The sequence below is a fragment of the Protopterus annectens genome, chromosome 13.part0, assembly GCF_019279795.1.
Source record: "Protopterus annectens isolate FY-2018-M chromosome 13.part0, PAN1.0, whole genome shotgun sequence".
Classification (NCBI taxonomy): domain Eukaryota; kingdom Metazoa; phylum Chordata; order Ceratodontiformes; family Protopteridae; genus Protopterus; species Protopterus annectens.
In genome coordinates, this window is record NC_056747.1 from 282,983,463 (window position 1) to 283,007,832 (window position 24,370).

Here is a 24,370-nt window from a genome sequence, read left to right on the forward strand (position 1 = left end):
TTCCAATGATACCTTGTCTAAGGAAAGATTTTCTTTGGTGGGCAGCAACATGCAACCACAACAAGGGACTTCCCTTCTCACAACCCCACACCACCCAGACCCTCACCACAGACGCATCAGACTATGCCTGGGATGCACACTTGGACGGCAGGTGCATTCAGGGCCATTGGAGCCTAAACCAATTACATCTGCACATCAACCAAAAAGGGATGCTAAGCTGTTCAGCATGCCCTGACAGCTTTCAGACCCCTACTCTCCGCGGGGCCTCTAGTGATCAGAACAGACAATACCACAGTGATGTGGTATATCAACAAGCAGGGAGGGACTCACTCTTATCCTTTCTGCAGACTCACCATGACCCTTTCGCACATGGCCTCAGTCATGCAACTACACTTGCTAGCACAATTCCTTCCAGGCTTCCTAAACTCTCTGGCAGACAACTTAGGCAGAAACCTGCTAGACCCACACGAGTGGCAGCTAGACCACAGAACCTTCACCCTTGTAACCCAGAAATGGGGCACCCTGAAGGTGAATCTCTTTGCCTCCCACTCTAATCATCAGCTCAGCAAAGTCTGCACCAGGGAACCTCACAGCAAGGCCTGGAAAGTGGATGCTCTATCCTTCCAGTGGGTAAACCTCTCGGTCTATGCATTTCCCCCTCTACCACTCATTTCAAGGATACTGCTCAAAATAAGGGAGGAAAAACCGAGGGCAGTCCTGATTGCCCCAGACTGGCCATGCCAGCACTGGTACCCACTGCTGCGCAGCCTGTCACCCCTGCCACCATGGCACCTACCTCAGATCCCAATACTCCTGACCCAGAAAAATGGAGAATTCATGCAACCCCACTTGCAGACCCGCAAACTTGCAGCCTGGCTTATTCCCTGACCTCTCCTCAAGCTGCCAGCCTAAGCAAACAAGTACTAGATGTTATACGTGAGGCCAGGCGCCCCAGCACTAGAAAATCCTATGCTGACAAGTGGAAAAAGGTTTTGCATCTGGATCCAGGCTAAGGGAGCCGAAACAGCACAGCCCTTCCTACCTCTCATCCTGGATTACCTACAGACCCACTTCACATAGGTCTATCCTTCTCTTCTATTAAAATTCGTGCCTCTGCCATCTCAGAGCCACTTCTCTTCTCACAACCTCTCATCAAACAGTTCCTAAGAGGGGCTAACAATTTAAGGCCACCCAGAAGAGCTCCTGCCCCAGCTTGGGACATTAACTTTGTGTTGGAAAAGCTCATCCTACTCCCCCTTTGAACCCTCACTTCACTAGAAGAGTTTCAGAGCTACAAGCATTCATGGCTGTAGAGCCCTTCATCATTTTCCATACTGACAAGGTTTCCTTCAGGACTAACCCATCCTTCATGCCAAAAGTGGTGTCCAGTGGGGCTCTCAACCAAATTGATTCATTTTCCCACCTTTTTCCCCTAACCTACAAAACAAGAGAGAAAGGATTTTGCACTCTCTAGATGTGCACAGACAGCTCAGATTCTATCTGGATAGAACTAAATCTTTTATACAGACTAACCATTTGCTAGACAGCAGGGGCAGAGGGCAAGGCCATATCCAAACAAAATCTCCAAATGGATAGCACACTGCATCCATTTCTGCTGCAAACAGCATGGAAAACCACCCCAAAGGGGGTCAGGACACATTCCACCAGGGCAACCACCACCTCTGCAGCTTTTCTCAGAGGGGTCCCCACCAGGGACATCCTGAAGGCTGCAACATGGACTTTTGTTCATACCTTCAGCAAGCATTACCACCTGCCTATCTTCTCCAAATCCAGGGCAGGCTTTGCCACCGCAGTCTTGCAGGGCATCCTAGCCAGCCCCCAGTCTTCTTGACTCTCTCCACCTTTTTCTTCAGCTTTGGGAATCAACCCAAATGTGATGACTGCAACGGTGAAACACAAAGAACATAGTACAGTTGTGTACACGTGCCATAAATGTAGATGTTTGAGTGTATTCACTGTTGCAGTCCTGGTTTCCCCTCTCCATCCCCCTTGTCTATCCCTCGCTATTTCTTCCTGTCTCCTTACAGGGAATTTTTGGTATTTACTTTCTACTGGTGGTGTTCCACCATAATCTAGCTCCCTATTTGGGGGCTCCTGACGGTTGGGGCAAGAAAAACTGATGTAATGGCGTTGACTGCCTGATTTTATACCACTGATGACCTGACAGCAACTGATGCAGAAATACTAAGCCTCTGGTATTCGGGCCGACTGAGTGCTACCCCTGGCAGGATAACCCGAATGTGATGACTGCAACAGTGAATACACTTGAACATCTACATTTATGGTAAGTGTACACATCTGTACTTTATGTGCATTTAACTGAATAACAAATAAGTGGAATTGACAGTACATTAATATTATAAATGGCTTTAATTATTCTATCCTGTTTTTGGGGAAAATCTGGAAACATTACAGGGTGTAGCCTGTTTCAACCACTGAAATTGTTTATTTTCAGTTATTGGATAAGAGCAAAACAATGTAAACTGTAATACTGTAGGGCAGTATTAATAATTAATATGGTAATGTAAATGTATGTAACTGTTAGGAACCAGTGCTGTGTCTATGTCCACAGATGTTCCTGCAGCTTCAAAAATGGCTTGCAGTGGGTCTACAGCACCTCCTAGGCAGACAGGACTGAGGCTCCAAGTGTGACCAAGATGGCCCAGGTTCAGGTAGCAGGCCAGGACACTCCTGGCTGTGGTGAGTGGGAAAGGGTGACCAGTACTGGGTCTCATTTCCTGTGGGAAGGATAGTTGTCACAGTAAACAAATTCTGGCCCTCATTGTTTACGGCCTCTTTCCTAACTATAGCCCCTATCCCCAATTAAGTTGAATGGTAGAAAGGCTAAAGTACTTTGGAAAGGAAGGATCCCTGGGGTGTATGAAGTGCTCTGTGGGGCAGAGAAGTGGAATAATTTATTAGTGGCTAGAAAGAAAGTGGATGATTATTGGCTAGCTAAGCTAGACCATGAGAATCTTACTGTTACGACTTCAGAGTCTGTGTTTTCTGTTAACTAAAATAATTCAAAACTGTTTTCCCTTCACAGATAGCATATTCATCATCATCACCAGGAAACTATGTGGTAAGTCGTGTTTTTATTATGATTGCCTTGACTGTATAACTGACATGATAAAGGGTGTATTTCCGTCACTGCTTTGGCTAATGGTTCTCAGTAGTTTTTCAGTGAACACTATAGAGCATCAGTGACATTAGCAGATGATGGATAGGTTATAGTCATAATGAGCTTGTGCATACAGTGGAAATTAAAACAGAAAAGACCCTTTCATTACCCACAGAAATCTGTGCTGCAATAGGAGTCAAAGATGAACTCTGTAACAGAGTGAAAAGGACCTCAAGAGCATGGTAATACATAAAATAACTTAGAAAGGCAGGGAGCTGCATTGCACCTGGGATAGTAACATGTTTAGAAATTTGAGGGCATCCCTGACACTAAATAGTGCACCACTCTACACGCAGAATTAGTGCAGTGTAGGTAGTACAGTGAGTTTGGGTTCACAAGGCATCCTGCTAAGTACATTACACTGGGAATCAAAGGATGGTGAGTACTGGGAGCGATTTACCAAACTGGTTTCCATTGTATGTTTACAAGGAGTTACTTAAAACAAACAAAAAAAAATGTATTTTAAAAATTTCTCTGGGTTTGGTCTGTAACTGCAAAAAAAATGTACTAGCAGTACTTTGTAAACAGCATGGTCCTTTTTGTGGAACCATAAAAACAAATTGGCCTTGTATACCATTTCACTATTTCACCTTTTTTTTTTTTTTTTTTTGCCTTTTGTATTCTTTTTATTCAGGTAATACTCAAAGTCCAGGGGATAGCACGTGTGTTTATGTGTATACATGTAATCGCATGTGAGCGTGTGTGTGCATGCATGCGGAGGTTTGCTTGCTGATAGAGAGGCTTGCGATATATAAAAAGTAATTGCAGATAAGTTTCACGTTGAGTAATTGATTAACTTGAATTACTGTAGTCTGCAAAGTGAGCACCCTTTAAAAAGGAGGTAATCTCTAAGGTAGGTGCAAAACCAACATGATTTCCAAGTTTGAGACCCTCTTGCTAGTAGGCATTGAAAATTGAGAAGTAATGTGATACTTTGGATACTGACTGACAAAGTTATTCTGGTAATTCCTGCTTATTCATGCTTGAAGAGAACCTTTATAAAGTGCGCGTGTAAGGATTTCACCACAGGAATTTGCATACTTTAAACTGATTGGCTTATAATTTATTATATAGTTCACGCCCTCTTTTCTGCTAAATTATGTTTATCTAGTTGCAGTATACATTCTTATTTCTTTTTATATGTGAATGAAGAGGTATGTTTTCTTAAGGAAACATAATTATGGTTTCAGAATATGTTGCTGTGTGATGTGGTATGTGCACAGAGATCAGCAGTAGCATATTCTGTGAGATGTGGATCTAGTTTTATGTTGCTGATTTTTGTATTAAAGAAAATAGTGACTTTATTTACTGTTAACATATAAAGTTATAAAAATAAAACAAGACAGTACAGTACACATTAACCTGTCATTGCTATGGACATTACGCCAGCAATTTGTATTTGTTTATTTAATTAGAATATCACTGGATAAATAACCCGGGATTGCAATGGATGTGTCACCATTTTGGGGGGAAAGAGATTTACTGTGAAGTTAGAGAAGGGAACAGTGAAAATAAGTGCTGTTCTTCCATGGTACAGATTCTGCACTTCTCATGATTGCCACCTGGTGGTAGTCAGTGGCTTTGCAGTAGATGATGATAAGTGGATGATTGCATTCAACCAGACTTTGCTACACAGCAGAGGTGGAGGTTAGGTGTAGGGGAAAAAATGTCTTCTTCCATTACCCCTGCAGCATAGAAAATACAAACCAATATATTGCTATGACTTCATGAAAGGCTGAAGCTATGGGTATCTACATAAAAATAGTGAATTAAAGTAAGTCACCTGCATACTACCTGTAATTTCAGTCAAACAGCTGCCAAGTACCACATTCCGGCCTCCTTTATTCACATTTGTATAATACTTTGCAGAAAATAGACTGACTGTCTTCTAATGGATTTTGTATTAGAATGAAAGGTAATGTTGCAGCTTAAATTCTAATGGCTTGAACTATTATAAAGCCAAAGCATACTGGAAAGTGTCACAAGATGAAAGTAACTTGTTTGCTGGTGCTGTACTGCAAAGCTTTTTGTGGCTTCTTGAATACATCTGCCATTAAAATACATTGCATATTGACTACTGTCTCATTTATATCTAGTAATATTAGAACTGGGATTGGAGCTGTCTAAGCAGTTCCGTTAGCCTGGCATTTAAAATCCAAATCCAGAAATTTGCATTTCTGTATGTGTGCTGCAGATGTTGTCATGATCACAGCAGCCATTCTTATACCTTGTCCAGGAATGCAGTCGTGTATCTGTGTATTACAGATAGATGGCTAATAACTCCCCCTTCTCTGTGACTACTGCTGCGTAGTAAGCAGGCCAGACAACAGTCTGGACAAGGAGTACAAGTCCGCTGCAAAAGTGACCACCTGCCATTATACTCTGCCTTGGGCTCGTAATGCCTTTATAGAGTGTTTTTTACCTGGAGTGAATGCATCAGGAATGGTTGTAAGTCAAGTATTTGGCAAATGACTATGATCAACATTTTGCAAAATTGCTTCTTAGGCTCATATAAGTTTGTGAAGTGTAAAAGAGGAGGGAGAGAGGGAAATGATGAAACTTATGGGGGAGAATTATTCATTCTGGCAGCTGTGCTACAGTGGACGTATAGGAAGACTGACACCAAGGATGTGATCATTAAAGGCATCAGTTGTCTGTCTTACTGAGTACAGTTGTCTCCCCTGCTTTTGGGGTATTGTAAAGTATAGACCTACTTGGGTCATTGTGAACTACAATTTTGGTGAACACAGATGTGATTGACTGGATAGTGATAGTGGCTTGATATGGTAGTGTGCTTTGACTCCTTTGGGGGCTTGGCACTAAAGCATTGAAAGGAGGATATGGTTGCGCAAAGAGAAATACAACCAAAGGTATGAAGTTAATACAAAGTGAGAGAGAGGAAATGTTTGTGAATAATTTGTTTTTCCTGTAATGGATACTTTATAGGCTGACAAGTAAAATCTCTCAAGTATTGTTGAATGCATTCTTAGAAAGCTGATACTGCCCAGAAACAATCCATGCACATGTATATTGCATTAATCACTGCTTGTTCCACAGCAACATCCAGATGGGTTAAGTGCAGTGTTACTGCTGTAGAATTTCAGTCACCACACACTATTTCAATTACGTGCTACTTTTAAAAGCTAGTCTGTCATTCAGACTGCAGTGACTGCTAAGCTGTAGTTATACCACCTTTAGTAATGGCATGAATGCAATTCTTTTGGTTAGCAATCAGGAAACACCAAATTCAGGTCCAAAAGACAACCCAAAATGCAGCCTCATTCAAGAGAGAAATTCACACAAGTAAGTTGATGCTACCTGAGAAAACAAAAAGAGGACAGGTAAGAAAATTTAGCCAGTTACCTCATGGAAAAGTCGGAGGCATTGTTCGTAAAATTGGATTACCTTTGTGTGACTAGTCTACCTGAGGGCAGGCATGATTCACGAGCAGTACTTGTGATGCTGCTACAGTACAGGTGTCTTACTGCATCTGAAATGATTTAAGTGGTTAAAACGTGTGCTATCTTTTGAGAAAGTAGGATTTCAGTGAGCTTCATTCACTGAAGCTATTTTGTTTTCTTTATCTCATCTTCAGGGTCCCCCAGGAGGAGGTGGACCACCAGGAACTCCCATAATGCCTAGCCCAGGAGGTAAGTCTTTCCTTCACCTTTCATTGTATGGATGTGCCTGTAACAATGACCTCACTTTTCCTTCCTCTTCTCTTGCACGGTTTAGGTTCAGGTTTTCAGCTTGTTTAGCTATACTGCCATCTAGTGGAAGCGAACTGTGATGCTTCTTTGGTCTTGATAAAGTAATCTGCTGGTCATATTCGGAGCAAAGGTACAACTTTCTCATTGACAGAGGAAAGTTCTTGTGTCTTGGAAGGAAAAGGTATTTGAGACTTTCCTGCTAGTCATGGGCAGCCTTTTGCAGAGTGAATTTTATTCTGCCTGTAACACTGTGTTGTAGAGTTAGAAAAGAAAGGTGAGACATGAATAGCTGAAAGAGCGGTCTGTTTGTCGAACTAGCATAGACACAGTGTGAGTTGTTCAAAGAGTAGCACATTCACCTTTTGTGCAGTAAGGTTAAAAGACTGTGGGTTCTATTCCCATACCACATATTGTGATTCATTTTTCCAATGCTGACACTGCAGTACACCATCGTAGTATAAGTGGCTAAAGAAGGTAGGTTTTTAGTTTTGTTTACTGTCATATTTAAGGTCTGGGGAATGGATTTCCACAGCTTAGTTACATGAACAGTATAAAGGATCACCAGAGTGGTTGTATGATTTGGCATCTTTCCTAGATACCCATTTATAACATACAGTAATAGCTCATTGTGTCCTGACAAGGTTTAATTATTTAATTACTCATTCTCAATCTCAAAATCAGTGTTCTCATCAGTTTTTATTCTGGTAGTTTAAGAGGGTACATCTTCTTCCATCCTCCCACTGTTTATGCAATAAGTCATTTATCATTAATTTATTCAAATCAAATAGTTCCTTCTCTTTTTTAAAACATACCTTATCCCCCTGTTCCAGTGCCAATTCATATTCTACCCATTTTTTTCCCCTTGTAGAGTTATTTACCTCAGTTATGACCCTCCCTATCTCTCTATATCATTTCTTAAATTTTCTTTTATGTGTTACCCACCATTATGTCCAGGTAGACTACAAATCCTTTATATAAACTATGTTCTTTAAAACGTTTGTTTCCATGGCTTGCTACTTTGCAATAATACTCAGCAGTCTTTTTATCCCTTTACCTATACTAATGGCATATTCTTTTTCACCAGTTTTAGACCAACTTGTTTAATGATCAGAAAAGCCTACATTTTTGACACTTTCTATTTTGTGTTCTACAATAAGTCACAAAATTAATTTTCTTCTGCTGTGTTCCTCTCCTGTAAGCAAAGTCCTGTGCTACCTATTAAAAGACAAAAAGTAGTTACACCTTCTCTACAGCACGTAACATCCCCTCTTTATCACACCAACATCACAGTCGTCTCCAGTAATAACATTATCCAAATTTTCTGCACAAACTGATATAATTTTTTTCTAAACAAAATCTGTATTTCATGAAGGTTTGAGCATAAAGGGCTGAAAGGCATACTACAGGCCTCCTCACCTGACAGACTGTAACTGATATCTCCCAAATTTATGAGAGCAGCCAGGCCAGCACAGACATCTTTTTCCAGAGACCAAATTACCTCTTTACCCCCATCTTTTAAATCGCTGTCCCTACATAGTTAAACATCTGATGTTTAGCAGGAAAATAATAGCCTACTTCAAAGTTTTTCAGCATTTTAAAACTGCAAGTCTGTTTCATATTTACTAAACTATTCACTTAGACACAACAGAAAAGTTAATCTTTTCCTTTGGAAGTTTTCCATCTTCTATTTTTTTCTTTCATTTTTCTGTACTGTATACTGCCTCCTGTTAAAACATTACTTTACATGCCATCCCCTTTGTTGTCCTTTCACTTATAGTATGTCAGATCTGCTTTTAATAACCCCTCCTCCTTGTTCTGCCATGTTTTCTCCCATATTTCTTTCTGCATCTGTACAATCTAATTCCACCCCTCCCCCATATCGTCCATTCTCTTATGGAAATGATACAACGTCTGCTTCTGACTTGCTAAGCAGGTCATGTGATTGTTTTGTAACATTAACCTCTACATCAGTATTAATATTTGTAGGAGAGTGGTACCACCCATGTCCTTATACACCACATTTGTAACATTTTTCTGTACATTGTCTTGTGGTGCCCACACTGATTATACAATCCTTTAGTACAGCCATTAATCAAGTGATCACCTGTCCCCCAAAAATAGCACTTTTTGGTTACCCTTAATGAATGCCTATGTCTCCTAGTACCACCAGTAGAAAATACATCTTGAATATGTGCCACCTTGCTTTCATTGTTTTTTGATAGTGCAATCCTCATTTCCCAAGCACCTGATCCATAATTTATAATTCCATACATTTTTAAAATCACACACAGGGTGACATAGACTAGCAAAATAAAACCTAAAATCTTATGAAATAACATCAGTGCAAAACTGTAAAGTCACTTTGTATCAATTGGCACAGTATGTAAATTTAGATGGTAACAGAACAGTTTCAGAAGGTAGCAGAGAAATATTTAACCCTCAGATAGGGTCAGTGAACAAACCTCAGAGGCTATAAAACCTAGTGGTGCAATGAGTTTATCCCATACCTTATGTTTAAGGATAGGTTTCTCTTTTTTTGTAGATGTTTTTACTGTTGGCCGAAGTTTTGCAGCCAAACACTGCTCTCAGTTTTACACTGTATCTGCGTAGCTCTTCCATACTTCCCGAGTCTGCTGTAGGTCTGCTGCCACTTCCTCACACACAGGTTTATTTTGTGTACCCCCTCAGGAGAGTCCTGTACTGCCACCTCCTGGTCCTTCACTCACATTTCACCAGTCTCCTCCAGCAAAAAAACAATGGCCCATAGCAGCTGCCCACAGTAGGGCAACTTCAGCTTGAGGCTGTATTTCCTCTACCGTGCACTTTAATGTAAATCATCCAAGCCATCACCTGTAAGTTCATTGATTAAAATCTGTGTTAAAGTGTCAGGAAAGTCATCAGTTAAGTATCTCCACACAAAATACTTCATGTTGTCTAGCTTGTCTCTACAGCTTGTAGTGCATTAGACTCCCCCCTCCCCCTTCCATTTTCTCACTGTAAAACGTTCTATAGCCACTGCATGTAGTAGGGGAATTTACTCAATGTCACAGCCAAAGATCCACTAGTCAGTGTACGTCTGCTTTGAAAATGGGGCTACTGACTCGGTCAACAAAAGCTTAAATAAAATTTAAAAAGTTTTGTTTTTAGGCTATTTCATCATCATCATGTTGTTTAAAATGTTAAGGAAATATGTAAAGTGAAATTAAATTTTTCATTGGGTGAGGCTCCACTTTGCTTAGTGTGCTGAAGAAGAAAGGACTTTGCAGACAAAGCGTAGTCATTAAAGTTATTTTCCTCAGAGCTTTAAATTACTGCAGTTCTGATGCAGCAATAGTTTTATATCTTTTATAGCCGGACATATTTGTTTTGTAGCTTTGCTGTTCTGCTAGACCCTGCTTTTTGTCATCTTCAGTTCACCTTTTTATTTATCTTTCGCGGCACACAAAATAGTGTAAAATGAGTACATTAACATGGCAAGTAACTATTACATGTAAGGGATTCAGTGATGTATATATCTGCTCCTGAAATGCTGACCACCAAGTGGGCACACTGTGAGAGATGCATAGAGGTTGTTTTTATACTAGAGCATGCAATATGTTCTTTGAAGTGTTTTAATTTTGGACATTTAAAATACTGAAAGGTAAATGTGCGTTTACAAAAGGCGTCCTGCCAGTTTGTCCCTTGCTAGATTCAAGGAAAGAATTTTCAAAATGACTTGCTGTCTGTGAAAATAGTGGCATAATCTAGCGTCCCCTAGCTTGTGGAGCTTTTCAGCCTGTGTCACTACTGAAAAGGAGTTATCCAGTCAGATTATCCCAGTCTACAAATGCAAGTAAAATAAATTCTCCATTTCTTGCCGTTTACAGTTGATGTTCTTCCACCCGCATTACTGCTGGCAATTGTAATGGTTATTTATTGCTATTTATTTACCAGGTAGGTGAACTAGTCTGTTGACCCTTTTCAGTCACAACCCGATACAAATTTCTTACTTAAGGGGGTATCTAACTTTAGTACCAGTCTTCTGCTGCTCGTCTGGGATTTCCAAATGTTAGACATTTTCTAGCCTTGATTGAAAACCTCGTGTCATCTGTTGTGTCCTTTTGTACTGTAGACAGTGTAACCTGAAGATGTACCCATTACTGGCACAAAAATGCAGAGGCGTTTTGTGATGAATAAATATACGGGACTATATTAGAAGCTGACTTTCGCGAATACATATTGATCGACGCATAAATGTCGATGTACATAAAGAGCGAACAACGAACATAGCGAAAGTGACAATGTCGAACGTATTTCCTCAGCCAGCAGGGTGATCGTGGGGATGAAGAAATAAATCCTTTTCCCCACTGTAGTGCAGTCTCGGAGTTGGTATATTTAAATAGGGGGGATGTGGGGGGGGTGCAGGTTTTTTTTCCCCACTGCAAAAACATTTAGAAAAGTGTTTTATTTTAGGTTTGTTCACTTAAGTTTACCTTACCTGTACGGTGCTGTTGCTTCCGGGTTTTACGTTCGGCATTCTCACTTTCACTATTTTCATTGTTCGCTCTTTTCGTACATCGACATTTATGTGTCGATGAAAATGTATTCGTGAAAGTCAGCTTTCGAGTTTCTAATATAGACCCTAAATATACATATGAACTGCACTATTTCCAAAACATGGTGCATAGAATGAATGACTCAGAACATTTAAACACCCTGTATGCTCTTTGGTCGACTGTGAGACAGTTGTATGATAGCTGAGAAGCATTCTGAATGGCAGATTTAAAAGCAGTTTGGGTGTTAACCAGTTTGTTTGTTTGTATTTGTTTACCAAGGTAGTGCACTGATTTCAGTGGACCATTTGCTGGCATAGCCTGGGTGAATATGTTCACATATGAAACAAACAAAACATATTTCCATATACAACGATATGCAAAAAAAATCAAGAGGCATGCAGAGGGAAGAGGAGTAGAAAGAAGTGCGAGAGAGATGCAAAGAGAAGACGGAAGTAGGATGAATGATAGGCAGTAAGTGAGGGGATGACAAGACAGGATAACGAAGGATGAAATAAGGATAAGGGGGTGTGAGAGAGCTGCAGAGTTCATGTAACATGGCTGAGTGAGTGCAACTGACCTTTGTTTGGGTGAAGATGTGTTCCTTGAGCTGTTGTCTGATGTCAGAATGCTTTTAGATGTGTTGAATTGAGGGAGGAATGGAGTCCCATAGTTTACATGCTTAGAAGGAAAATGCACAGTCAGTGCAGTAATGTTTAACTTCTGGCATTAGTAGGGTGGGTTGAGATTGAGAGATACCCCTAAGATTATATGTGGGGGGGGGGGTTAAAGGTTTGACTGAGAAGGGATGATGTCTCATGAGAGAAAGGCATTTGTGAATTAGTGATCCTGGTAGGAGTTGGCTCTCAGATGTACTGGGAGCCATTTAGCTTTGGCGAGAGTTAGGCAGTTGTTGCTGCTGTTGTATCTTTCGACTTTTCCCGGTTAGGGGTCGCCACAGCGGAACTCTGGTCCACTAATGATTGGCAGTAGATTTTTACGTACCAAGTTGCCAGCCCTGACGCACAACCTTCAACGAAGGTACACCCATTCACGCATGTCTCCACACAGAAGACGCTTTAGCTGAGAATCAAACAGGACAACGTCTTACTGTGAGGCGACAATGCTACCGCAGCACCACCACCTTTTGGGATGTGTTATTACACTGGAGAACCCAGCAAATTACAGATAATCATGGGAAGGATATGTAAATGCCCCACTGAAGTTACCTCCATCCAGGAACTGAACTAGTGTACCTAGCAGTGTGAGGCATCCATGCTGCTTGCTGCCCTGCCTAGATGCATAACACTACTACTAATCCCTTTGGGGAAAGGCCTGTGCCACCCTGTTCTGATGCACTTTAGTACACCATTGTTTTATTGTAACATCTAAAGCATAGTACAAAGGTATAACCTAGTATATAAATAGGTTGGGTGGTGGTGTACGCTACTGCTACACCTCAGTGCAGAACAGTTTACTGATTGGCTGCATGTGGCATACCTGTTGAGGAGGGGTCTACTGTTCCATCCAAACTTTTCTTCTTCACCCTAGATGCTTCTGTGGATTCCTGCTCCACACCACGCAATGCAGTAGTCTAATGCATGGGTCTACAGACCTTTCCATTATGAAGTGCCTTTACAGATCCATGTGGTCACCTGACTTTATTTAATTATCTTATAAATGAGCATGTAGTTATAGTTCTGTCACACATGGTGCAAGTAACATGATAGTTCAGAGGTCAAGCACTCAGTTTCACAGCATCATGATCTGTGGTTTAATCCCAACATTTAGCTGCTCTGTGTATGGAATTTTCCATGATCTTCGAATTGCTTTGTTGGTTGTCTTTGGGTAGGGTTCCCCCCACCCCACAAAAAATGTGTGCAATTTTTAGTTATCTTTTAGTTACTTGTTCCTCATCTGGTTGCAGCTCATTTGTTGATACCTGAATGCTTGTCTCTGTATTACAGTATTAGTCACTTGAGTACATGGACTGCTCGAAAGAACACTCCTCAGAGGCATTATATTTATTGTGCGGGCAGGGAGTGCGACACTGGGTGGTGCAACAGGATTTGCCCCCCTATAACACTCCTTGCAAGTCATGAGTATACCGTGAAATGAGCAATCAGCAGCCAGTACATGAAACTTGAGCATTTATTGTTCAGGTTAATAAAGCAGATTTTTAAATTTTCCTTCCTCTTCTGTTTACAGCTGAAAATATCTAATTTAGACCTGTACTCTTACCAGTTTAACAAATGAATAAATTAAAATAACATTACTTCTTTCTTGTTAGCCAGCAGTACATCTCAACTCTTCTCCCTGTATTATCGTTACTACTAGAAAACTATATTTTTCATGTATTTGTGTACGCATGCATGCGCATGTACTTTGTTCCTCTTCTTGCCATTATGGAAGCTACCATTGGAACTCTTCTTCAGTGTCACCTGTCTGTAGAATAGAGTAGTCCATTCTGGATGGAATTGCTGACTTATATTTCCCTTCTTTGTGATGCAGAGACTTAACAGAGAGTCTGTGGAAGGGGACTTGAGCTCACAACAATGGAAGAGAGTAATGTTTTGTGGTTATCACTGCTGCTACAGATTTTAGAAGGAAAGAGGACACACGTGGATATGCACCTGCTACCACGTGCACAGATATGCACCTGCTACCACGTGCACAGATATGCACCTGCTACCACGTGCACAGATATGCACCTGCTACCACGTGCACAGATATGCACCTGCTACCACGCACAGATATGCACCTGCTACCACGGCACAGATATGCACCTGCTACCACGCACAGATATGCACCTGCTACCACGCACAGATATGCACCTGCTACCACGCGCACAGATATGCACCTGCTACCACGTGCACAGATATGCACCTGCTACCACGTGCACAGATATGCACCTGCTACCACGTGCACAGATATGCACCTGCTACCACGTGCACAATTATGCACCTGCTACCGCGTGCATGGATATGCACCTGCTACCACATGCCCGGATATGCACCTGCTACCACGCGCACAGATATGCACCTGCTACCACGCGCACAGATATGCACCTGCCACAACTTCTTTTCTTCAGGTGTTACTGAAGTTTGTACTAAGCATGCTGCACTACTTGTGTAATGAATACCGACTCTAAACATGCCATTTTTTCCTATGTACCAAGGGCCAGTACTAAGCATTCTTCTGTTTGTATATACAAGATCCAGCAATTAGCACACTGCTGCTGCCATGTACCAGTGGACAGCCATAAGCATGACACTCTTCATATGTACTACTGTCCAGCACTTAGCATGTCATTCTTTCCATTTCCATAGTCCAGGATTTACTGTTCCTGTGTGCCACTGTCTAGGTCTAAGCACACCACTGTTTCCATGTACCAAAGTCCTGCACATAGCATGCCACTCTTCCTACATAAAAAAGGTTCATCAGTAAACACACTACTCTTACCATGTACCAGGGTCCATCTGTAAGTGCCACACTTTCCATTTACCACACCCCAGCTCCAAGCATGCCACTCTTCCCATGTGCCATGGTCCAGCTCTAAGCATGCCACTCTTCCCATATGCCAAGAAAGAGACTCATTTGTCAGGATAACCAGCCCTTCCTCTCTTTTCCTGGTACCCAAACAGCACTCATGAGCCAAGGCTGCTTTAGCTACAACTCCATGTGGCAACCAGTGAATTAAAGATGTCTCCTTTATAAGTGAATTGAAGTAAATTATTATAGGTGTTCGACTCCACTAGCTAAAGAAGTTGTGATACACTGGCAATATGCATATGTTCTCAGAACAGCATTCATTTACTCTTACTCAAGATGACCAAGGAGTTTGTGTAATTCATATACTTCTTTGCTTCATGTCTAGCTGCCCTGAAACTAGAACATTTAGAGGTCACAGAATAAGTGTGTCCATTTCACCAGTGAGAACAGTGTGTTGACTAGTTGTGAACATCCCCTGATATAAAAAGTATAATATGGCTTTTCTTTATGGTAAATACTGTTTCACATCCAACTTTGCAGAACTAGAATTTGAGAGTTGGCATTCATCTTTTGTGAATATTAGATGATTACTTGATGTTCAATTGACTTGTTTGCCCTATCTAGAAAATGCCAAAAATATGAGCCCAGTATAGTCCAAGTCAGACAAACTGAATTAAAGTCTAAAGAACAAATGCTTAAAGTCAAAGAATGAGTTTTTAAGGAGATAAAACCCCCGGCATCTCCCATGAATAGACTGCACCCCACACACACTTGCTATTTAAGTATTCTGACGCCAACATCATATAACAATGGGTAATGACATTACTCAAGCGTACCTATTTGACAATGTTGTCTGTTCTCAAAGTTGAAATATTTTGTCAGCGAGAGAGTGCTTTCAGACAAATAGATTATTAATTTACAGTATTTAACTAATTTAATTTAATTTGGCTTTGTGCCATTTCAAGGTTATTCTTGGCATGTTAAGATTCAAACAAAAGAGCACTGATTGTATACCTGAAAATCTCTCAGGCTCTTATCTGCACAAAAGTCTTTCAGTGTATTTATTCAACCTGCTTTTTCTCATTTCTAGAATACTTTTTTTTAGACTTAAAATCTTTAGTTTTATACACAGGCCAGGCATATTTGTTTCAACCAGAGGATAAGTTGTGGATAGCAGTTAGAGTTGAAGGATTTTATCTTGGTGGGGAAGACAGCAAAAGTCAAAGTGAGATAAGTTGATCCTTCCAGTAGAACAAGATGGTTTGGGATTATCTGATTTGAAGGGAGTATTTCAGAGCTACACAGTTAAGGCTCCTATACATAGCACAAGCAGAAAGCTATAATGCAAAGTGGAAAAGGATGATGATGAAGCAGAGGGGAAGCTCAAAAAACAAGGAGTGACTGGGATTTTGTTTGCAGATCCTTAAGGAGAATAACAATAACCAATGCAGAACATGATATTCATAAAGTAGCAGAAAGTATTCTAAGAACTAAGCCATCACAAGGATGGAAAAAGGTGATTCTGCTGATAGGGATGGCTGCAGTTAGGGGTACAGAAAATAGGCAAGTAGGGGCTGGAATTTACTGGAAAAAAACCGGCAAAGGAACCAAGGTGTTGGTAGTATATAATTAGAGAAGGAAAGGTAATAGAATGGGAAGAAGCCAAGAAGACATTTGGACTGCAGGCTAGAGATTGCCTTCCATATCTAGGATTGATATCAGAGTATAGGCAAAGAGAAGTAAATAGGGGACCCTAAGCAAAATACCAGCAGTGGTACAGCTTCTAGTAGTATCTAGAACAAACACCACTGTTAAAAAAGGAATAATTAGTAGGGCATATAAAATATTGCATAATAGCAAACAGGAATCAATCAGAGGAGTTGAGAAAGGATTGTGAAGAGAGACTTGATAAGCAATTCATATACAAACAATGAGGCTATATATGTGTGGCTCCCAAATATGCAACAAAGTCTAGAAGATTTAGGATGTTTGCTTGGAAGTGTTTGCATAGGTATTTTTATACTGCAAGCAGACTCCAAAGAATTTTTCCTCAGGGAGATTGGAAATGTTGGAGATGTGATGGAGAAGAAAGAGGTAATGAGTTGGCATACTTTAAAAGTTACCTGCAAACTACTCTATAAGAAGTATTGGATGAGCAAATTGGGGTAAATAAGGAAATTATTTTTTTGAGCTGTGTTAGAGTTGAAATTGCCTAGACATGGTAAGGCCTTGCTGAGTTTAATTGTGGTGGCTGCCAAAAGAGCAATTACTACAAAACGGAAATCAACTTCTAAGCCAGCTGTACTAGAAGTGTTGAATATAGTAAAAGATAAAACAACTGGAAGTGGGATCTTTGGAAAAGGGTAGGAGCAAATTACATAGAAAAAAAAAGAGAATTATGGGAACAATACATGCAGAATAATGTCTTGGAGAAGGAACAAGGTTTAAAGGAGGGCAAGAATTGAATGAGCATTGTAATGTTTGACTGACGGTGACTGGATAGAAATGATGTATAAAGTTTACAACTGAACATATGTCAGTGTGGCTTGTTTTCATTTATATAAATGTATGATTGCCTGTATCGTAAGTGATAATTTAATAAAGGTGTTTCTTGTTTAAAAACAAAAGAAGCATGTTGACATATGCAAAGACCATATTCAAACTTCCATGTTATTTAGCACGGAGTTAAACTTAACTTTTTTCTTTGTCATTGTCAATGTTAAACTGAACTCTGACAGAATTTTAGATACAGTTTATAGAGTGTCACCTTCTGTTCTTTAATGTACTAACAGCATTGTAAATGTATTTGTAAGTTTTGTGTTACTATGTTCCTAGGTGTGTACTAGGATAACAACCACAAGGACCTTTTTAAGCCTAGCCATGCATCTGAAATCTCTGACAAGTTCTGGTACCCTACATAATTGTAAGCAGGGTCTTGGGAGGTGAAACATTTACAAACAGGGGCCTGGGAGATGAAACATAATGATTACATTTTACTTCGTGTACTGTTATTTAACTGTGTTTTTTTACCGTTTTGAATAATGTCTAACTGGGTCACCACTCTTGAGACATCTGCTCTGCTCGTTGAGTTATTACGTATAGACAGATGTAATTATATACAACCAAGGTATAAAACTTCGTCAAAAACACAGTGTGCATAGCCAGTTCTTCCCAGTAAAAAAGATTTTGTTCATGGTGTCTTAGTTTCTGGGTATCAGCCGTACCAGTAGCTGAATTTTGATAATGAGTTTCACTCAGAGCCAGGTTATTGGGATTTACAGCAGACTGGACTATTTTGACCCTACTAACCAACTTGTAGTAATGCTTGACCTTTTGGTAGACGGTAGAAGAATAACAATATAGTCTCAGTAGTGTGCGTGCGTGCGTGTGTGTGTGTGCGCGTGTGTGTGGCATGCATGTGTGTGCATGCGTGTGTTCTTATGTTTATTGGCCCTGTTATAGCACTTTCCCACATTCTTTTACTTTTGTAGCAGTCAAATTAATACTTTGGCCCCAGATTTTTTTTTTTGTTATGAAAAGGATATAGAAATACTACAATTAGACATGGTGTGCACATTGTATACAGTCCTCATTACAGCATGCATCAAGGTTTATACAAAACTTTATTGGTTTACCAGAAGGTATGTTTATTTTAACTGTTTTTTGTTTGTTGCTGTTGTTTTTAGATTCTACAAACTCCAGTGAAAATATGTACACGATGATGAACCCAATAGGACCAGGAGGAAACAGGCCGAATGTAAGTGTTTGCCATTTTGTCAAGCTTTTTGTATGGTTCAGTGAGCAGCAGTCCACAGAGATCAATCAGTAAGTTCATAGAGCAGATAAAAGGTACTTAAACCGTGGAGGTGCATGCCAGTAAAGAAACCACAAATGTAAACAGAAAATAACAAGAGTTACAGCAGCAACATTTTGTTTTACAGATTGGCTCAACGAAGAAGCAGCACCTCCTTAAATAAGTACCCTTCCTCAGGGGAAATACTGCTGGAAATTTTTCCAGTCATAGATGTTATAACATCCAACCATTACGAATTTGTTTATTTTAAAAATTTATTTGGATTATTTACATGCTTTAAGTACTAAGCATTTGGTAAGTTAGAAACAAAAGTAGACTGATGTGGCAGAATTATAACATAAGTGGTAAAACAAGTTTATAAGTAAGTGTTTTTAAAATTAATTAGCAAATGTTAAAGCTTAAACAAAGCTCCTTGGTGGTCCTGCAATAAAAGACGAAACTTTAAGGACCTTCTAGAAGAGACTTACAAATCACACACCTGAATCAGGGAAGGTAGCCAGTTCAAGAGGACATTTTGCAAGATGTTTCAGGACAGAATCTCTGTACAGTCCAAAACCACTTACCTGATCTCCTGAGGGACCTGACCGGAGAGTAGAAACCACCAGTTCTCTCCCAGATCATGTAGGGCCTAATATACAATAATATTGCATGTCTGGAACATTGTGGAATTTTGCATCTGCTGCTGTTGCATCAGATCGCTGTCTGATAGCCCAAGGTGAGGGGTATTGCAATGGTCAGACAGGAATGCATGCCTCATCATAGTAAGATATGCTGATGCAGTAAGGTTCCAGATCCAGGCAGTGTTCTTAAAATATAGAAATATGATGTTTTGATGACAGCAGGCACCTGGTCTTTTAGTGCGAGTCTGTCATCAGGAATTTATCTCAATTCATGTTCCTGTGATACAAATTCCAGTCTGTTTTCCTGTATCTAATAAGGACTTCTGTAATTTCCCATTATACAATTTCCCAAAGCTGGACATACAGTGTACACTGTCCAGCTCCTGAGACTATCATCGCAGAAATGTAAACAAAACAAATGTAAGTAGTGTTTCATAGAAAATTGTGCCTTCTGTGCACTCCTCAATAAGGGAGCTGCACTGCCTTTACATTCTCTAAATATAGTACTTTGAGGTCATAACCACCTGGAGGAAAAGGACAAGCTACATTTGCTTTTTGTCCAAGGTGGTGTGACCTTGGAGCTATTATATTTAGTGATTAGTTGTGGAGCTGGAGCCCCTATATTAGAGGATTCAGTGCAGCTAAATTTGTTTTCTTGCTCCTTTTCATATCATATGCCATGATGGTATACTGGATGGTATAAAGCTGGTCTATGAAATGCAGGTTGTGGTAAGAATGGGTTGGTAAGCTAGAGCAGATCCATTTTATACTTGGAGAATGAAACTTTGTCCAACAAGTAATGGCCTAAACCAGATTGCTTCAGTTTGTTATGGAGTGAACTTCAGATATTTTTCTGACATCCACTTAAGGATAGACTCAAAACTGTCTTAAGAAATGATAGTCTGGCAGAGACTCCTGAGTATTGGAGAGAGAGAGAGAGAGAAAGCTGTGTAGGATTCCTACCTTGTTTCAGTAGCTGCTGACCACTACCAAACAATAGTCAGGAGGTGCTTAACAAAAGCTTGTTAAGAACCTTTCTGATGTCAGAAAGGTGCTTAACAAGCCAGCCTTTTTATCAGACTTTGGAGAATAATTACAATGGTCCATGCATCACTAGTTTCTTAGGATTGCAGACCGGATCGTAATATGAAGTCTTATATTGTATCAATTTCAAACTTAGAAAAACACCAGGGCTGTTATTGAAAAAGGGCCCTTGTATGGTAGCAAAAAGGGACTCTACTCATCTGATATGTTGTTAACTTGTCACAGAAGAAAAGAACAATGCTGTATTGGATGGGCTATACGTTGTCTACAAAATCAATTTGGACTGTATTCCTTATAGTAAACAGATAAAGCAGACAGCCAGAATAAGAATGGTAATCTCTAAGTTTCCAGGTTGACCAGTAGATTTTGATGTCCTTTTATTCAGTGTTACAGTATTCTTTATATATGGGGTTGTATTCCGCTATCAACCTGATGTCCGGCTTGTATGTAAAAGCTTCAGGCTACTGCCTGTATGTAGGACATCACACGTAGGCAAAGGGAATGTCAGCCATAAAAGGGACGTTCGCACGTACAGTCCTCCGATTTTTTTCGCCACCATTCGGAAAGGTTGACTCATATGTTTGGTCTGCCATTAGAATCTGTGTTTAGTTCCTCAGCTTCAGATAAGTACCCCGTTGGGGATTTATTTGCTTGCTTATGCCTTTTGTTATTGTTAATGTCATCCAGAAAGGGCAAGTGTAGATGTGGAAGGCAAATTCCACATAAGGATAGTCATGAGCTCTGTTTGTTTTGTTTAGGGCCTACCCATGACTATTGGTCCTGTTGTGTCTGTCAGGCCATCGTCTCTAAAACCTTGTGTAGTCATCTGTCTGCTTTAAAGTTATGTCTTGAAAATCAGAGGAGAAAATGTCTGGCTAGGGAATTGATGGAGAGTTCCGCGAGTTCCTCTGAGCTCTAGGTGAAGAGGAAGGTGGGCAAAGCTACGCCTGAATCCTCTTCGGCTGTGCCTTCTCTTTCTGATGGTACCCCTTGAGGTTGGTGAAAATCCAGTGGTACAGTCGGAGGTAGGATCCATCTCTTTGGCGGGAACCACATTGGAGGCCATCAGGAGTGTGGATCCGAGCACATCCGAGGCCATGCAGACATCTGGTTTGGACGATTTGGGGGAACCATGGCTACTTATTTCTGAGGACTTGGGAACTGCTCCAGTTTCCTTGCAACAGGAAACTTTGGCTGTTTGGCCCATGTCAGGCCTTGCTCCTGCTTTAGAGAGACCTGATAAAAAGAACAAAAAGACTAAATATTCTGCAGTACCTTTTACCCCTACGTCGGGCTGGGAAGTTTTCTCTCAAGGTCTTAAGGCCTTGAATGGCCCTCAGGCCTCCAACTTTGGCTTCTCGTATGTCTGGCCCTGCCTTCTCCTCTTCCCTTGTGCTGCTGTCGGGTCTGCAGGAGTCTTTCTTCTGCTATCCCTGCACAGGATTCTGACTCAGAGGGGTCTTCCTCAGATGAAGACTCCTTAGCATATTCCACCCGGATACCTTCCCCCTTGGAATATGCTTCCCAGAGGAAGAGTCTAGTGCTGGAGATTCACCCATGGAAGATCTCTCTTTTGGGGAGACAGTCAATAAGATGAGGGGATTCTTTAATTGGGATTCTTCTCAAATTTCAGAGGAACAAAAGAGATGCTGTGACTTGTTTCAGGTGGAGGCCCCTGCACCTGCAGTGGTCCCTCCAGTGCTTCCAGCCTTCTTTGATGCCTTTGCTTCATCTTCCAAGACCCCAGATTCAGAGGCACCAGCTTCTAAAATACCTGACTGTTTCTATAAGGTTCCTGAGGATTGCAAATTTCTTTTTAAATGTCCTTCAGATGAGCCAGCAGTAGTTACTATCACTTATGACAAATCCTCACAGGTTGTCCCCTCTACAAATCTACTTCCTTCAGACAAAGAAAATTAAATTTTTGAGAGGTCAGGTAAGAAGGTCTACACTTCTTCAACTCTTGAAATCATGGCCATTAATTAGCAGACTCGTATGTATGGGTATTCTCTAGCTTTGCTCTCCCAGACTTCTCAGGCTCTGTCTCAGCTGCCAGATTCAGAAGCTAAGTCCCTGGCACTTTCTCTTTTAGCTGCATCCTCATGGGTTTCTAGGAATTCCATTAAATGCAGCTATGATGCCGTAGAAGCTTCCTCCAGGTCTGCGACTTCTGCTTCTGTTCTTGGGGGATGCTCTTGGCTGCGTCTACAGGCTCTTCCAGATAAAATCAGGGCAAAACTGCTTGATGCTCCATTGGATAATTCTGCTCTGTTTGGAAAAGCTGCTGCAGAACTCTTTAAGATTCACAAAGAAAAAGGCAAGGAGCTCCAGGATTTAAAGCACTTGCTAGTTGCTCCAGTTCCTAAATTTCATAGGAACTTCCCTGCTAAAACTCCTTTTTTTAGAAAACCTTTCAGGTCTTCCTCTTCTTCAGCTCCGTCAGGTTCTAGGCCACATAAATCTGTTAGGAGACTGCCTCAGTCAAAAACTGTTACTTCTTCTCCTTCCCCTCAGCAGCCCTTTCAGTCCAGACCAGACTCTCTGTGACATCCACCCCCAACTTTCAAGTCATACCCCTCTGTCTCTTCACCTTTTCTTTCCCTTTCAGCCAGGATGGAGATCACTCAGGACTCCTTGGTGATGTCCATTATTCAAGACGGCTATTTCATGACTTGGAAGTCTCCCCCCTCTCCCTTCAGAGTATTCCTCAGCCACCGTCAGACCAACTACATCTGTTTCCTCAGCTTTCTCTAGAAGGCAGCATTCAACCAGTCCCTTCAGATCAGCAAGGCAGGGGATTTTATTCCAGGATGTCCCTGGTTCCAAGAAAAGAGGGTCCTTAGAGACCCATTCTGGATCTCTCAAAGTTGAATACCTTCCTGGTTGTGTCTTCTTTCAGGATGCTGGCCCTACAGTCTCTTCTCCCTCTTGTGCCTCCTCAAGCCTTCTTAGCTTCACTGGATCTAAAGGATGCTTACCTACATATCCCTATTCACCCTCCCTTCAGGTAATTTTTAATGTTTCTCTGTGGGTCCTTGGCACTTTCAGTTCTCTGTCTTCCCTTTTGGTCTTTCTACTGCTCCAAGGGTTTTCACAAAGTGTCTAGCCCCAGCTATTGCTTTCTTAAGACTGAAAGGTCTTCAAGTTTACCCTTACCTGGACAACCTGCTTTTTCTGCCTAGCAGTCCAGATCTTCTGCTCCAACACCTGGATTTAGCTATTCCCTTTCTACAAGGCTTGGAGTTCCAATGAATTTCAAAAAATCTACTCTTTCATTTTTCTGGGGTGCAGGCTCAGACAGGTTCAGAACAGATTTGACGATGGCATTTCTTCCTTCAGAGAAAGCTCTTTCTCAGAGTTCATGACATCTCTTCTACCTCTTCCTTCCATCACTGCCAGGGAGTTCCTCAGAATTCTTGGGTTCATGGCCTCTGCAATCCCCATGTTGCCGTTTGCAAAACTTCACATGAGGAAGTTCCAGTGGTTTCTGAAAACTGTCTGGTCCCAGCATGCTCATCCCTTGCAGACTGTCATTCCTCTTCTTCCATGCTTTAAAAAAGAGCTGGGGTGGTGGATGCAGCAACTCAGTCAGAATCCTGGTTTACCTCTTCAAATCCCTCAACTAGTACAGGAACTTTATACAGATGACTGAAGTTTAGTTTGGGAAGCAATCTTCACTTCCATAAAGGTTCAGGGACAATGTCTCACCTGTTCAGAGGAGAGAGCACATAAATGTCAGGGAAATGAGGGCTTTGACTCTAGCCTTACAGGCATTGCATCCTCTGCTTCTACCAGGACTCCTCAATATTCTCACAGACAGTACTACAGTCCTTTGGTACATAAGCAGGAGGGTACAAAATCTCATCTTCTTTGTTGCCTAGCAATCAAAGGGTGGGAGTTGGCTATTCACTACAAAGTCTCACTGCATGCAGTGTACCTTCCCTCTTCTCAAAACT

At 41.0% G+C, this 24,370-nt stretch overlaps 1 protein-coding gene across 3 annotated transcripts in view; it reads left to right on the forward strand.

The window, feature by feature from the left end:
• The window catches only part of SSBP4 (single stranded DNA binding protein 4), a 1,807,268-nt gene that overhangs the window by 1,696,157 nt on the left and 86,741 nt on the right, over nt 1–24,370 (forward strand). For all 3 annotated transcript variants that reach the window (XM_044053843.1, XM_044053842.1, XM_044053844.1), the window contains 3 exons: nt 3,068–3,103; nt 6,798–6,852; nt 18,623–18,693. In XM_044053843.1, the coding sequence (XP_043909778.1) occupies nt 3,068–3,103; nt 6,798–6,852; nt 18,623–18,693 (162 nt within the window). The remainder of the gene's footprint in view (nt 1–3,067; nt 3,104–6,797; nt 6,853–18,622; nt 18,694–24,370) is intronic.